General features: G+C 36.3%; 2 protein-coding genes across 3 annotated transcripts in view; one reads left to right on the top strand and one right to left on the bottom strand.

Annotated features, from left to right (window-relative positions):
- The window catches only part of RTN1 (reticulon 1), a 415427-nt gene that overhangs the window by 355866 nt on the left and 43389 nt on the right, over nt 1-16172 (bottom strand). The window lies entirely within an intron of this gene.
- The window catches only part of LRRC9 (leucine rich repeat containing 9), a 107949-nt gene that overhangs the window by 78576 nt on the left and 13201 nt on the right, over nt 1-16172 (top strand). Inside the window, exons 25-28 of the mRNA XM_030855135.2 lie at nt 419-527; nt 1169-1308; nt 4131-4267; nt 14159-14376. Of these exons, the coding sequence (XP_030710995.1) occupies nt 419-527; nt 1169-1308; nt 4131-4267; nt 14159-14376 (604 nt within the window). The remainder of the gene's footprint in view (nt 1-418; nt 528-1168; nt 1309-4130; nt 4268-14158; nt 14377-16172) is intronic.

The following is a 16172-nucleotide window of genomic DNA, read 5'->3' on the forward strand; positions in this document are numbered from 1 at the left end:
CAGGAGCCACTCTTTGTTGCAGTGCGCGGGCTTCTCATTGTGGTGGCTTCTCTTGTTGCAGGGCAAGGGCTTTAGGTGCGTGGGCTTCAGTAGTTGTGGCACGTGGGCTCAGTAGTTGTGGCTCGTGGGCTCTGGGCGCAGGCTCAGTAGTTGTGGTGTACAGGCTTAGTTGCTCCGTAGCATGTGGGATCTTCCTGGACCAGGGCTCGAACCTGTGTCCCCAGCATTGGCAGGTGGATTCTCAACCACTGCGCCACCAGGGAAGCCCTGACGCATATATTTTATATTAAGGCAATTCTTTTCCATAGAATTTGTCAGATCAGATCTTTTAAAAACGCCTTTGGGGTTACACATGAGAGATTCACCAATATAATTTGCCTGTTAAAATTATAACTGTATTTACTCTGTCTAAATTCAGAACTGTGGATTTGATTCCAGTTGACCAATTTAGAAATGTGTGTAATGTGAATCTACAGAACAATAATCTTACCTCATTCAGTGGATTAATCTATCTGCCTAACGTGAAGGTGAGTCACTCACAAATTTTCTTTTTTTCTTTCAAGGTTTTCAGTGCAAGTTGTAATCTTCTTTACTTTGGGCTAAAATGTATACTCATGTCATTAAAGAAGAGAAATTAATTTTCTGAAAGTATTTTTTCACCAAGAAAAAAAGCATTACTTCCCAAAGTTATTTCAGTTGATCTCAATTTTATGCGATTGTCTTATAAGCAGTGAGTCTTCCTGTCTAATAGGAGATGGGATGGAAGGCTGCCTCTGTAGTGAGTGAAGTTGGAGGATACTGTGGTTCTCAAAGCAGCCTCATCACCTCCTGTCCTACAGCTTTGAGCCATCTACTAATGCCTTTTAAACTTAGGGAAATAACGATCTCTCCAACTAGAGTTATTTCATCTAAATAAGGCTTGGAGAAGTCAGGAGTACAGATTGAGAAAGTTGAGCAACTTTCTAGGTCTCCATTATTTTGTTTGAAATGGTGTATTTTTCAGCATGTGAGATGATAAAAAACACATTCAAAGCCAAATCCAGACAATTTAGGACATAAAAATTTGTCATTTTAACACTAATATATTAAATTATGTTGTATAGCCAAAGATATATTTACAGCATCATTCCTATGTTAATATCTGATTAATAATGGATTCCTTCTGTAGGTCTTATGCCTCAACTATAATCATATTGAATCAATCATGCCCCGACTAAAGCCTCAGACTCACTTGACCAATAGACAACTACTCTACCAGAAAGTGCCTTCAAGTGGCTATGGGCAGCAAGGAACTTCAAAAATAAACAGGTATTATTCTTTTTTTTTACAACTATAAATAATTTTGGTTGGGAATTTAAAAAGCAGTTAGTCACATTAATGACAGCAGTACGTACATTTAGCTTATTTTAATACTTAATTTAATAGCTACATGCCAAAAATAAACTTCACAAATAAAAAGATACCAAAATACTTCTTTGTTATTGTTTTTTCCCAGCCTTCTCCATTTCATACTTATATTGTATGATAAATAAATTTCATTTTATTGCTAAGTAGTATTCCATTATATGACAAGTTGTTTATCTTTTATCATTGATGAACATTTGGGTTGTTTCCAGTTTGAAGCTATTTTGATTAAAGTTGCTATGAAAATTTATACCCCTCCTTTATATTGGAGACTACTCAGATTTGTTTTTTAACAGCTTTACTGAAGTACAGTTTACTTACCATATTCACTCATTTTAAGTGTATAATTTTTACTAAATTTATAGAATTGTGCAATTACTACCTACTGCAGTACAGTTTTAGAACATTTCCATCACACAACAGAGAGATGCCTTGTGTCTATTTGGAGTCAATTCCCTTTTGCACCTCTAGGTCCAAGATACCACTAATCTACTTTCTAGAGAGTTATGTTTTCCAGACATTTTATATAAATGGAATAATATAATATGTGGTCTTTTGCATTTGACTTCTTACACTTAGCATAATGTTTTTGAGATTCATCCATGTTATAGCATCTATTAGTTCATTCTTTTTTTATTGCTGAATATGTTGGGCATTCCATTGTCTGGATATATTCCACATCATGTTTATCTATTCACCAGTTGATAGACATTTGGACTGATCCCACTTTGGGGTTGGTATGAATAATGATGCTATAAAGATTTGTGTAGAAGTATTTGTATGTGCTCATGTTCACATTTCTCTTGAGTAGACACCTAAGAGTGAAATTCCTGAGTCGTATGGTAATTTAATGTTTAACTTTTTAAGAAACTGCCACACTGTTTTCCAAAGTGGTTGCACCACTTTACATTACCAAAAATTTTTGAAGGTTCTAATTTCCCCACATCCACACCAACACTTGTTGTCTGTGTTTTTGATTACAGCCATTCTAGTGGAGTTAAAGAAGTACCTTATTGTGGTTTTAATTTGCTTTTTTTTTTTTTTTTTTTTGCGGTATGCGGGTCTCTCACTGTTGTGGCCTCTCCCGTTGCGGAGCACAGGCTCCGGACACGCAGGCTTAGCGGCCATGGCTCACGGGCCCAGCCGCTCCGCGGCATGTGGGATGCTCCCGGACCAGGGCACGAACCCGTGTCCCCTGCATCGGCAGGCGGACTCTCAACCACTGCCCCACCAGGGAAGCCCCCATTAGCCATTATTATATCTTATTTGTGACTGTTTAAATCTTTTGCTTATTTTTCAATTATGTTGTTTGGTTTTTTATTACTGAGTTCTTTAAATATTCTGGATACAAGCCCTTTATCAAATAAATGATTTACAAGTATTTTCTCTCAATGTGTGGCTTGTCTTTTTATTTTCTTAAACAGTGTCTTTTAAAAGAATTTTAATTTTGATAAAGTCCAATTTATCAACTTTTTCTTTTACAGATTATGATTTTGTTGTTGTACCTAAGAACTCTTTGCCTAACCTAAGTTCACAAAGATTTTCTCATATGTTTTCTTCAAAAAAATTTTTTTCCTCTTACATTTAGGACTATGATCCATTTTGAGCTTATTTTTGTACACGTTGTGTGGTAAAATGTGAGGACTAAATCCATCTTTTTGCACATGTATATTCATTTGTCCCAGCACCATTTGTTTAATATACTATCCTTTCCCCCACTGAGTTGCCTTGGTACCTTTGTTGAAAAGCAATTGACCATAAATATAAAAGTTTGTTTCTGGACTCTTAATTCTATTCCATTGATTTAGGTGTCTGTCCTTTTGCCAGTTCCAGACTGGTTTGATTACTGCAGCTTTATAAGTTTTGAAATCAGGACATGTAAGCCCTCCAAACTTGTTCCTTTAAAGATTGTTTTGGATATTCTGGGTTATTTGCATTTCCTTATAACTGTTATGATGAGATGGTTATTTTCTGGAGAAAAAAAGAAGAAAGAAAACCTGCTGGACTTTAGATAGAGATTGCATTGAATCTATTGATCAATTTTGGGTCAACTACCATCTTAGTAGTAATAGTGAGTCTTCTAATCTGTGAACACAGAATATTTCTCCATTTATTTAGATCTTTAATTTATCTCAGCAATGTTTTGTAATCTTCTGTGTATACATTTTGTACTCCTTTTGTTAATTTTTTGTGAAGCATTTTATCCTTCTTTATACTATTGTGAATAGAAGTCTTAATTTCATTCTCAGTTTATTGAAGATGTATAGAAATTCAGTTGATTTTTGTATATTAATCTTTTACCCTGTAATCTTGCTGAACTCATTTATTGGTGCAATAATAGTTTTTTGGTGGATTCCTAAGGATTTTCTAAATATAAGATCCTGTCATCTGAGAATAAGGACAGTTTTACTAATTCCTTTCCAATCTGAATACATTTGTTTTTTTCTTTTTCTTGCCTGATTGCACTGGCTCTTGCTTTTTATTTCAAGTAACTCTTTCTGTATTTCTTTGTTCTTTAGCATATAAAACTGTTTTTAAAGAAGAAAATGTGATTATTATATAAATTATGAAGACAGAATATTATAGTTTGATTTATTACTAAATTCATTCTTTTTCTTTTTAAACTTCAATTTATAGTAAATACATACCAAACTGTCTTTTCATGTTTATACAAACAGCTGGTTTGAAATTAAGTTTATGGGCTCAAACTTACATGTGTGTTTCAGAGATACAATGAGCAGTGAAAATTTGCCTCCAATAATGCACAGTTTAGAAGTTCTTCATTTGGGCTACAACGGAATTTGTAATCTCATTCAGCTACAGCTTAACAGACTAAGAAATTTAAAATTCCTCTTTCTTCAGGGTGAGTAGCAACACTATTCATGTATACGTCTTTATTATTAAAAACTGATTTGATTATCATCCTGTTTTGAAAGCAAATATAAGCATCAACATTAAAACAGATTCATTGACAAAAATATTTCAGTAATCACTAATGGGTTTATCTTGGGTTATTTATATAAATAATGTAAATGTGATATTCTAGAGCTACAGAATATTGCATTCTAGCTCTGACACCAAAACACATGGCATTTTCTATGTAGCATGAATGACATAATGGGGCTAGAGTGGTCTCAGTGGAAAGGGTGAGTCCAAAATGCAGTTTAAAAGAAGTAAATATTAGTACTTAATGACTAGATATACAAGGAAAGAAAAATAGTTCAAGATGTTTGCATGCTTTTATTAAGAGATTGGGCAAAATGAGGTACTAAAGCTAGGGAAAGATTAGTTAGTGTTGTGACAACTTTCAGACATGAAAATGGAAACTTTTTCAAGTTGTAGTACTGCACCACAGGTCAGAACTGGAGATGTATATTTTAGAATTATCCCAGTGGAGGTAACAGGTAAAGTCATAGCATATGTGCTTACTTAGGAAATAAGTATAGAGAAAGAATGAAAAGCCAAAAAGGGATGTGGAGACAAACCCACTACCTCTCAGCAATTCCCTTCCACACCCCACACCCAGTATTAAGAAGGGTGGAATAAGCACCAGCAAAGGAGACATTCACCAAATTTTGAAAGAAAACCAAGAAATACAAACTCTAAATGTCAGGAGAAAAGAGGGTGATTGACCTAAAGTCAAATGATAAAAAGAATGAGGCCTATGAAAAACATACTGGATGTACACAATTGGATTCAACAAAAAAGGAGACCATTAGTAACCTTCAGAGTATCAGATTTGGAAGTGTGGGAAGAGCAAAAGCCAAAGTGAAAACAATATAGAGGGAAGTGGTTGGATAGGCAGTAAAGACAACAAACAGAGGTTGGATGCTCAAGGAACTTGTCCCTGAAAAGAAGGTAAGAGATCAGAAGGTAGCTAGTGAAATTATAAGCATATTTTAAAGGTTTGTAAAGAGGTGAGTTAGGTTAAAGATACTGAACAGGAGGAGATAATTCTAAGGTCAGTCTAAAGAGAGAAGAGGGCAAAAGTTGTAGAGGAGTACACAAATGTAGGCAGTGATAAGATGACGCCATGCCATGGTCTACCAGAGAGTTAATGAACTTACATTTCACATATTGTGTTAAGTTTGCAAGATGGTGGGAAAGGTACAGTCTTTAGGGAAAGGGCAGGGTGGGGCTGTAGGGAAGCAAGTTAGAATCTTAAGGGTTAAGGGTCAAATTTATCTAAAATATAACTATCTAGTTAAATAAGTGGGAATTGGGAGACCATCAAGATGGCGGAGGAGTAGGATGTGGAGATCACCTTCCTCTTCACAAATACATCAAAAATACATCTGCATGTGGAACACTCCTACAGAACACCTACTGAACGTTGGCAGAAGACCTCAGACTTCCCAAGGGCAAGAAATCCCTATGTATCTGGGTGGAACAAAAGAAAAAAGTAAAAACAGAGACAAAAGAATAGGGATGGGACTTCCACATCTGGGAGGGAGCTGTGAAGGAGGAAAAGTTTCCACACAATAGGAAGCCCCTTCACTGGTGGAGACGGTAAATTGTAGACTTCAGGTTGGCTGTCTGAGACTGACTTGTTTCTGATTTTTATGCTTAGTATAGTTTTTAGCACTTGTTATCATTGGTGGATTTGTTTATTGGTTTGGTTGCTCTCTTCTTTTTTTAATTACTTTTTAATTTTAATAATTTTTAAAAAGTTTTTAAATTTTAATTTAATTTAATTTTTTCTTTCTTTTTTTCTCCCTTTTCTTCTGAGCCATGTGGCTGACAGGGTCTTGATGCTCCAGCCTGATATCAGGCCTGAGCGTCTGTGGTGGGAGAGCTGAGTTAAGGACATTGGCCCACCATAGACCTCCCAGCCCCAAGTAATAACAATTGGCAAGAGCTCTCCCAGAGATCTCTGTCTCAACACTAAGACCTAGCGCCATCCAATGGCTAGCAAGCTCCAGTGCTGGACACCCCATGCCAAAGCAAGACAGGAACACAATCCCACAGATTAGCAGAGAGGCTACCTAAAATCATACTGAATGCACAGACACCCCAAAAACACACCACTGGATGCAGCCCTGCCCACCAGAAAGAAAAGAGCCAGCCCAACCCACCAGAACCCAGGCACCAGTGCCCTCCACCAGGAAGCCTACACAAGCCACTGAACCAACCTTACCCACAGGGGGCAGACACCAAAAACAACAGGAATTACAAACCTGCATCCTGTGAAAAGGAGACCCTAAACACAGAGTTAATCTAAATGGAAAGATAGAAATTTGTCTGTCGGATAAGTGACCTGGAAGATAAGAACGGATAAGTGACCTGGAAGATAAAATAGTGGAAATAACTACCACAGAGCAGAATAAACAAAAAAGAATGAGAAGAATTGAGGACAGTCTCAGAGACCTCAGGGAAAACATTAAATGCACCAACATTCGAATTATAGGGGTCCCAGAAGAAGAGAAAAAAGGGTCTGAGAAAATATTTGAAGAGATTATAGTTGAAGACTTCCCTAACATGGGAAAGGAAATAGTCAATCAAGTCCAGGAATTGCAGAGAGTCCCATACAGGATAAATCCAAGGGGAAACACACCAAGACACATATTAATCAAACTATCAAAAATTAAATACAAATAAAAAATATTAAAGGCAGCATGGGAAAAACAACAAATAACATACAAGGGAATCCCCATAAGGTTAACAGCTGATCTTTCAGCAGAAACTATGCAAGCCAGAAGGGACATGTTTAAAGTGATGAAAGGGAAAAACCTACAACCAAGATTACTCTACCCAGCAAGGATCTCATTCAGATTCAATGGAGAAATTAAAACCTTTACAGACAAGCAAAAGTGAAGAGAATTCAGCACTAACAAACCAGCTTTACAACAAATGCCTAAGGAACTTCTATAGGCAGGAGACACAAGAGAAGGAAAAGACCTACAGTAACAAACCCAAAACAATTAAGAAAATGGGAGTAGGAACATACATACTGAGAATAATCTTAAATGTAAATGGATTGAATGCTCCAACCAAAAGACGTAGACTGGCTGAATGGATACAAAAATAAGACCCATATATATGCTGTCTACAAGACACCCACTTCAGACCTAGGGACACATACAGACTGAAAGTGAGGGGATGGAAAAAGATATTCCATGCAAATGGAAATCAAAAGAAAGCTGGAGTAGCAATTCTCATATCTGACAAAATAGACTTTAAAATAAAGACTATTACAAGAGACAAGGACACTACATAATGATCTAAGGATCAATCCAACAAGAAGATATAACAATTGTAAATATTTATGCACCCAATATAGGAGCACCTCAATACATAAGGCAAATGCTAACAGCCATAAAAGGGGCCATCAACAGTACCAAAATCGTAGTAGGGGACTTTAACACCCCACTTTCACCAATGGACAGATCATCCAAAATGAAAATAAATACGGAAACACAAGCTTTAAATGACACATTAGACAAGATGGACTTAATTGATATTTATAGGACATTCCATCCAAAAATGACAGAATACAATTTCTTCTCAAGTGCTTATGGAACATTCTCCAGGATAGATCATATCTTGGGCCACAAATCAAGCCTTGGTAAATTTAAGAAAATTGAAATCGTATCAAGTATCTTCTCCACCACAACGCTATGAGACTAGATATCAATTACAGGAAAGAAAATGTAAAAAATACAAACACATGGAGGCTAAACAATACACTACCAAATAATGAAGAGATCACTGAAGAAATCAAAGAGGAAATCAAAAAATACCTAGAAACAAATGACAATGAAAACACAACAACCCAAAACCTATGGGATGCATCAAAAGCAGGTCTAAGAGGGAAGTTTATAGCAATACAATCCTACATCAAGAAACAAGAAAAATCTCAAATAAACAATCTAATCTTACACCTAAAGCAATTAGAGGAAGAAGAACAAAAAAACCCCAAAGTTAGCAGAAGGAAAGAAATCATAAAGATAAGGTCAGAAATGAATGAAAAAGAAGTGAAGGACACAATAGCAAAGATCAATAAAACTAAAAGTTGGTTCTTTTAGAAGATAAACTGAATTGATAAGCCATTAGCCAGACTCTTCAAGAAAAAAAGGGAGAAGACTCAAATCAACAGAATTAGAAATGAAAAAGGAGAAGTAACAACTGACACTGCAGAAATCAAAGAATCATGAGGGATTACTACACGGAACTGTATGCCAAAAAAATGGACAACCTGGAAGAAAGGGACAAATTCTTAGAAAAGCACAACCTTCTGAGACTGAACCAGGAAGAAATAGAAAATATAAGCAGACCAACCACAAGCACTGAAATTGAAACTGTGATTAAAAATCTTCCAACAAACATAAAGCCCAGGACCAGACTGCTTCACAGGTGAATTCTATCAGTTTGGAGAAAAGCTAACACCTATCCTTCTCAAACTCTTCCAAAATATAGCAGAGGGAGGAATGCTCCCAAACTCATTCTACAAGGTCACCATCACCCTGATGCCAAAATCAGACAAAGATGGCACAAAAAAGAAAACTAAAGACCAATATCACTCATGAACATAGATGCAAAAATCCTCAACAAAATACTAGCAAACAGAATCCAACAGCACATTAAAAGGATCATACACCATGATCAAGTGGGGGTGTATCCCAGGGATGCAAGGATTCTTCAATATACGCAAATCAATCAATGTGATACCCCATATTAACAAACTGAAGGATAAAAACCATATGATCATCTCCATAGCTGTAGAAAAAGCTTTCAACAAAATTCAACACCCATTTATGATAAAAACTCTCCAGAAAGCAGGCATAGAGGGAACTTACCTCAACATAATAAAGGCCATATATGATAAACCCACAGCCAACATCATCATCAATGGTGAAAAACTGAAACCATTTCCTCTAAAATCAGGAATAAGACAAGGATCCCACTCTCACCACTATTATTCAACATAGTTTTGGAAGCTTTAGCTACAGCAATCAGAGAATAAAAAGAAATAAAAGGAATCCAAATCAGAGAAGAAGAAGTAAAGCTGTCACTGTTTGCAGATGACATGATACTTTACAGAGAGAATCCTAAAGATGCTACCAGAAAACTAGTAAAGCTAATCAGTGAATCTGGTTAAGTAGCAGGATACAAAATTAATGCACAGAAATCTCTTGCATTCCTATACACTAATGTTGAAAAATATGAAAGAGAAATTAAGGAAACACTCCCATTTACCACTGCAACAAAAAGAATAAAATGCCTAGGAATAAACCTACCTAAGGAGACAAAAGACCTGTATGCAGAAAAGTATAAGACACTGATGAAAGGTATTAAAGATGATACCAACAGGTGGAGAGATATACCATGTTTTGAATTGGAAGAATCAACATTGTGAAAATGACTATACTACCCAAAGCTATTTACAGATTCATTGCAATCCCTATCAAACTACCAAGGGCATTTTTCACAGTACTAGAACAAAAAATTTCACAATTTGTGTGGAAAGACCCCAAATAGCCAAAGCAATCTTGAAAAAGAAAAATGGAGCTCCCTGACTTCAGCCTATACTGTAGATTTTTTGATGATGTCCATACACTACCAAATGTAAAATAACTAGCTAGTGTCTAGCCTTACATTTAGGTCTCTAATCCATTTTGATTTTATTTTTGTGTATGGTGTTAGGAAGTGTTCTAATTTCATTCTTTTACTTATAGCTGTCCAGTTTTCCCAGCACCACTTACTGAACAGGCTGTTTTTTCTCCATTCTTTATTCTTGCCTCCTTTTTCAAAGATAAGGTGACCATATGTGCATGGGTTTATCTCTGGGCTAGTGGAGCTCCCTGACTTCAGCCTATACTGTAGATTTTTTGATGATGTCCATACACTACCAAATGTAAAATAACTAGCTAGTGGGAAGCAGCTGCATCGCACAGGGTGATCAGCTTGGTGCTTTGTGACCACCTAGAGGGTGGGAGGGAGGTGCAAGAGGGAGGGGATATGGGGATATATGTATATATATATCTGATTCACTTTGTTGTACAGCAGCAACTTATACTCCAATAAAGATATTAAAGAAAAATGAACTGTTAAGAAGGGAAATAAATAATATCTCATAAGTAAAAAAAATTTTTTTAATTTAGAAGTAAATAAGTGAGAGTTTTCTAACAATGGCAAATTCTACTAGTTAAATATAAGATCCCTGAAATCACATTTAGCACTGTTGTTTTGGAGTTTTCTTTCTTAAATATGTTTAGTGAACATTCTAAAATGAAAAATAGCCAAAAATATGCTACTGTAGACATTATTCAGCACTTAAAGCTATGTCACGTGATTTTTATAACACTGGACTTTATTAAAAGTGACCGTCCAAATACATGATTTCATGAAAGTAATATATTAACACAACTGAGTCATTTTTCTCAGTCTGACTTGAATAGTCTTTTTTTCATTCTTAAGTAAGGCAGTGGTAATGTTTCAAAGTCTGTGATTTAATTCCGTGAGCAATTTTATTGAAGGTTATGATGTTATCGGTTTCTCTAAGGAATAAAACAAAATAAGGTAACTTTCTCATATTTCATCAATTATGAGACACCCACTTTTTATATTTTAACATGTCTTGAAATCAGGTTGTATCTTAATTGATGGCATAACATAGTTTACCTAGCCATGTTTTTTTTCCTTAGTATACATAAAATATTGACCTATCTTAACAATCGTTGGCATCTTAAGTTCGACTAAATATGTTAAATTACAAAGAGAAGAATTCCAAGAAAGTAGGATCACATGTTCAGTAGTATATTAGTTTGCTAGGACTGCCATAACAAAGTACCACAGCCTGGGTGGCTTAAACAAAAATTTATTTCCTCACAGTTCTGGAGGCCAGAAGTCCAAGATCAAGATATCAGCAGGGTTGGTCACTTCTGAGGGCCTCTCTTCTTGGCTTATAATTGTATTCTGTGTCTTCACATGGTCTTCCCTCTGTGTCCTAATCTCCTCTTCACATAAGGACACCAGTGATATTGGATTAGTGATCACCCAATGACCTCATTTAACGTTAGTTACCTCTTTAAAGACCGAAATACAGCCATGTTCTGAGGGGCTAGGGGTTAAGACTTCCACATATTAATTGGGGGGGGGACACAATTCAGTCCAGTAACAAAGAGGATAAATAGTGGATGAAAGAATGGCACAGAAGCAGCATTGTAAAAGGTCTAGGGTAGGCCTGGTGTTGCCACTTTTATGTCATTGAGCAAGACAGTTTCTCTGACCCTCAGTTTTCTGATCACTAAAAAAGGATAGGCTTCCCTGGTGGCGCAGTGGTTGAGAGTCCGCCTGCCGATGCTAGGGGACACGGGTTCGTGCCCCGGTCCGGGAAGATCCCACATGCCGCGGAGCGGCTAGGCCCATAAGCCATGGCCGCTGAGCCTGTGCGTCCGGAGCCTGTGCTCCGCAACAGGAGAGGCCACAACAGTGAGAGGCCCGAATACAGCAAAAAAAAAAGAAAAAAGGATAAAATTTTCCCTGTCCTATTTTAAGAATCGAATAGAAAACACACATAAAAGCATTTGGTCAACTCAAAGTTTCTCTTCTTATATAAGTTATCATTCATACTTATAAAACTATTGATTGCTACAGCTGAGAGAAATCATAGGTTATAATGAAAGGATTGAGGTTTTAATTAACGTAATAAATTCTTAATTTTTTAATGTAGTTGCAGTGCAAAAATATGTTGAGAAAGAAAGAACAGCATAATTAAGGTATATTCTTCCAACCTAACATTACAACAAATTAGTTTATTTTAATAATTAGATATACCTATTTGAATACCTATTAGAATAATAATTAGAATAACCCAGTATACTCAGGAAGTGTATCTTTTTTTTTTTGCTTTTCTAACTACTTCCTGGTGCATTTTGGTCTTTCTTTTTAAGTTGTTTTTGTTTGTTTTTAAAATTAAATTATAGTTGATTTACAATGCTGTGTTAGTTTCTGGTGTACATCAAAGTGATTCAGTTATACATATATATAGTCTTTTTCATATTCTTTTCCATTATGACTTATTATAGGATATTGAATATAGTTCCCTGTGCTACACAGTAGGCTCTTGTTGTTTATCCATTCTATATATAATAGTTTGCATCTGCTAGTCCCAAACTCCAGTACATATTTCCCCCACCACCTCTCCCTCTTGGCAACCACAAGTCTGTTCTCTGTCTGTAAGTCTGTTTCTGTTTTGTGGATGGGTTCATTTGTGTCGTATTTTAGATTCCACATTGAAGTGATATCATATGGTATTTGTCTTTCTCTTTCTGACTTAATTCGGTTAGTATGATAATCTCTAGGTCCATACGTGTAGCTGCAAATGGCATTATCTCATTCTTTTTTATGGCTGAGTAACATTCCATTGTATCTATGTACCATATCTTCTTTATCCATTTATCTGTTGATGGATATTTAGGTTGCTTCCATGTCTTGGATATTGTAAATAGTGCTGCAGTGAACATTGGGGTGCATGCATCTTTTTGAATTGCTGGATCATATGGCAACTCTATTTTTAGTTTTTTCAGCCACCTCCATATTGTTTTGCATAGTGGCGGCACCAATTTACATTCCCACCAACAGTGTAGGAGGGTTCCCTTTTCTCCACAACCTCTCCAGCATCCCACCCCCCTAGATGGTCACAAAGCACCAAGCTGATCTCCCTGTGCTATGTGGCTGCTTCCCACTAGCTATCTATTTTACATTTGGTAGTGTATATATGTCCATGCCACTCTCTCACTTCATCCCAGCTTACCCTTCCCCCTCCCCAAGTCGTTAAGTCCACTCTTTACGTCTGCGTCTTTATTCCTGTCCTGCCCCTAGGTTCTTCAGAACCATTTTTTTAAAATTTAGATTCCATATTTATGTGTGAGCGTACGGTATTTGTTTTTCTCTTTCTGACTTACTTCACTCTGTATGACAGATTCTAGGTCCATCCACCACACTACAAATAACTCAGTTTCGTTTCTTTTTATGGCTAATATTCCATTGTACATAGGTGCCACATCTTCTTTATCCATTCATCTGATGGGAATGTAAATTGATACAGCCACTATGGAGAACAGTATGGAGATTCCTTGAAAAACTAAAAATAGAACTACCATATGACCCAGCAGTCCCACTACTGGGCATATACCCTGAGAAAACCATAACTCAAAAAGAGTCATGTACCACAATGTTCATTGCAGCACTATTTACAATAGCCAGGACATGGAAGCAACCTAAGTGTCTATAGACTTTTTAATGACGGCCATTCTGACCAGTGTGAGGTGGTACCTCATTGTAGTTTTGATTTGCATTTCTCTAATAATTAGCAATGTTGAGCATCTTTTCATATACTTCAGCCATCTGTATGTCTTCTTTGGAGAAATGTCTATTTAGGTCCTCTGCCCATTTTTTGATTAGGTTGTTTTTTTGTTATTGAGCTGTATGAGCTAGGAAGCATATCTTCTGCAGCACTTTTATACATCTACTTTTATCAGTGTCAACTATTTTAGCACTTAACTGTTGAACAGACAGATTGGGTCAATTCAGTACATTTTGTGCATCATATCTTAAAGGAAAAATTTTGCCAAATATTATTTGATGATGATGCTACCTTCCTATAAATTACATTTCTGTTTCTCCTTGGAAATATGTTCTTTTTAATACTTCACTTCTTAAAGAATCATTTGATAAAAAAATATTTAAATGAAGATAGATAACTTTTATTCAGTTTGGGCTCACTTAACATATCATGAATTATCTTTTTCAGGGAATGAAATCAGTCAAGTTGAAGGGCTTGACAACTTAGAATTCCTTCAGGAATTGGTAGTGGACCATAACCGCATCAGAACCTTTAATGATAGTGCCTTTGCCAAACCAAGCTCTCTGTTGGCACTTCACCTAGAGGAAAACAGACTACGAGAGCTGAGCAAATTACAACCTTTGGTAAAACTAGAGAAACTCTTCCTAGGATATAATAAAATCCAGGTAACATTATTTATGAGATTTAAAAGACTTAACTCCTTTGAATATAAAGCTTCCAAGCACACCAATGAAAATTTTGCTAGTGTGTTATTTATCATTTATATGACATGTAAATACTCTGGGATGCAGAAATGCTCACCTTGCTGCTAGACTTATAAACCCAACCAACCCACATGCATCTACCTGCAGATCCTCTAAGAGATATTTTTTGTTCCTGACTTCTCTTGGTCCAAGCTATTTGTGCATCTCAATCCTAGACTCCCTCTGCCCCTTTAAACTTAACATACATACTTGTTCTACCTGACATTTGAATCAACTCCTGATAATGGACTTCGACTTGGCTTTAATAATCCATCTTTCCCCACTCAAGGCTTCCTAAGCTAGCATCCTGCATTTGTTTCACCTGCTCATAATTCAGCCTGTTTCCATTAGGCCACTGCCCCAACTGAGCCTGCCCAAACTCTCTTCTGAGATAGTATGCAGATAAGAGGGTTGAAGGTATTTCTCCTAACATTTCTCTCAGTGTTTTGCTGATGATCAGTTAGCCCTCCTTTTGCCAATTTTGATATTTCTGCCCATACCTCTAAGACAATCTTGAAGACAAACTGAACTGTATACTGCCCTGCAAGGGCAGGGACCATGTCTTTCTTGCCCACATTTGTATTAGTATATAGAAAAGCATCTGGTACATAGTAGATACATGATCAATACTTGTTAGTGGCTCTTCTTGCTGGAGTTCAGGAAGCCTTTTCTGGAGTGATATAAAAGCCTGTTCAAGGCTACAAGGAAATCATGATCAGTGCCCCTTTCTACACAGCAACTAGTAAATACATATACAGAGAAAATTACATACAACTCACACATCAAGGGTCAAACAACATTCATCTGAGAAAAAGCCTGCCAAAACTGGCAATGGTTCTTCCAAAGCTTTATCCAGAAGAAATCTAAATTAGGATAATTGCTATCCTATAGGAACTCTTTCCAGTGATAGCAACTGAGCTAACACAAAGAATATGTCAAATCAGACTTACTTGAATCTGAGACCTTACCCAGTATCAAGCCTTACTAATAATTTCAAGGATACACAGGGTCTGGGGCATTCCTGTGGCTTCTCAAATTCCACTTCCAAGTGATCTAAAATAGGTCTAAATATTTTTATAGTTACTAGATGAATTGGCTAAACCCACTAGTCATCCCAAATAAGAAGAGGAGCATATCAATAACTTTGTTTTATTACTATGAACTAGCAACAACCTGAAGCTGATCTTGTTGCCTAAATTTTGTCAGCAATAGCATTTTAGAAATAACTTTGCAGAAACTAAAATGTATTTGCAAACTTTCACCAATGTTAAATAGATAATAATAAATAATCCCATCCAGTAGCAAAGGCAAGTCATTCAACTAGAGAAATAGTTTTTCAACTATATACATTACCATCAAATATATCAGTATTAAGTCCATTCAATATGACATGCTCCTTCATGGTTAAGGTTGTGTTTGATATGCACCTTTGAAATTGTTTAGACTAGATTCACCTCCTTTTCTACACATCTAGGTCAATCCTCTTGGGAATTAACCAAATATAATCTGAGTTTTAGAATAGATCATAAGTCTTCTGAAAAAAATATGGTCTTTCCTAGTAAGCGCTGCTGTATGGCCTGTTTCCCATGTTAGCTTGTCATCTTTACCCAGTCATGTATTTGGAATCAATAGTACACAGATCTGTCTTTAATCAACAATACAGAATATTGTCAATCAAGCTCACTTCAGAAGATTCAATCATGAACTCGTTGCAATCC

The sequence above is a fragment of the Globicephala melas genome, chromosome 2 (genome assembly GCF_963455315.2).
Source record: "Globicephala melas chromosome 2, mGloMel1.2, whole genome shotgun sequence".
Lineage (NCBI taxonomy): Eukaryota > Metazoa > Chordata > Mammalia > Artiodactyla > Delphinidae > Globicephala > Globicephala melas.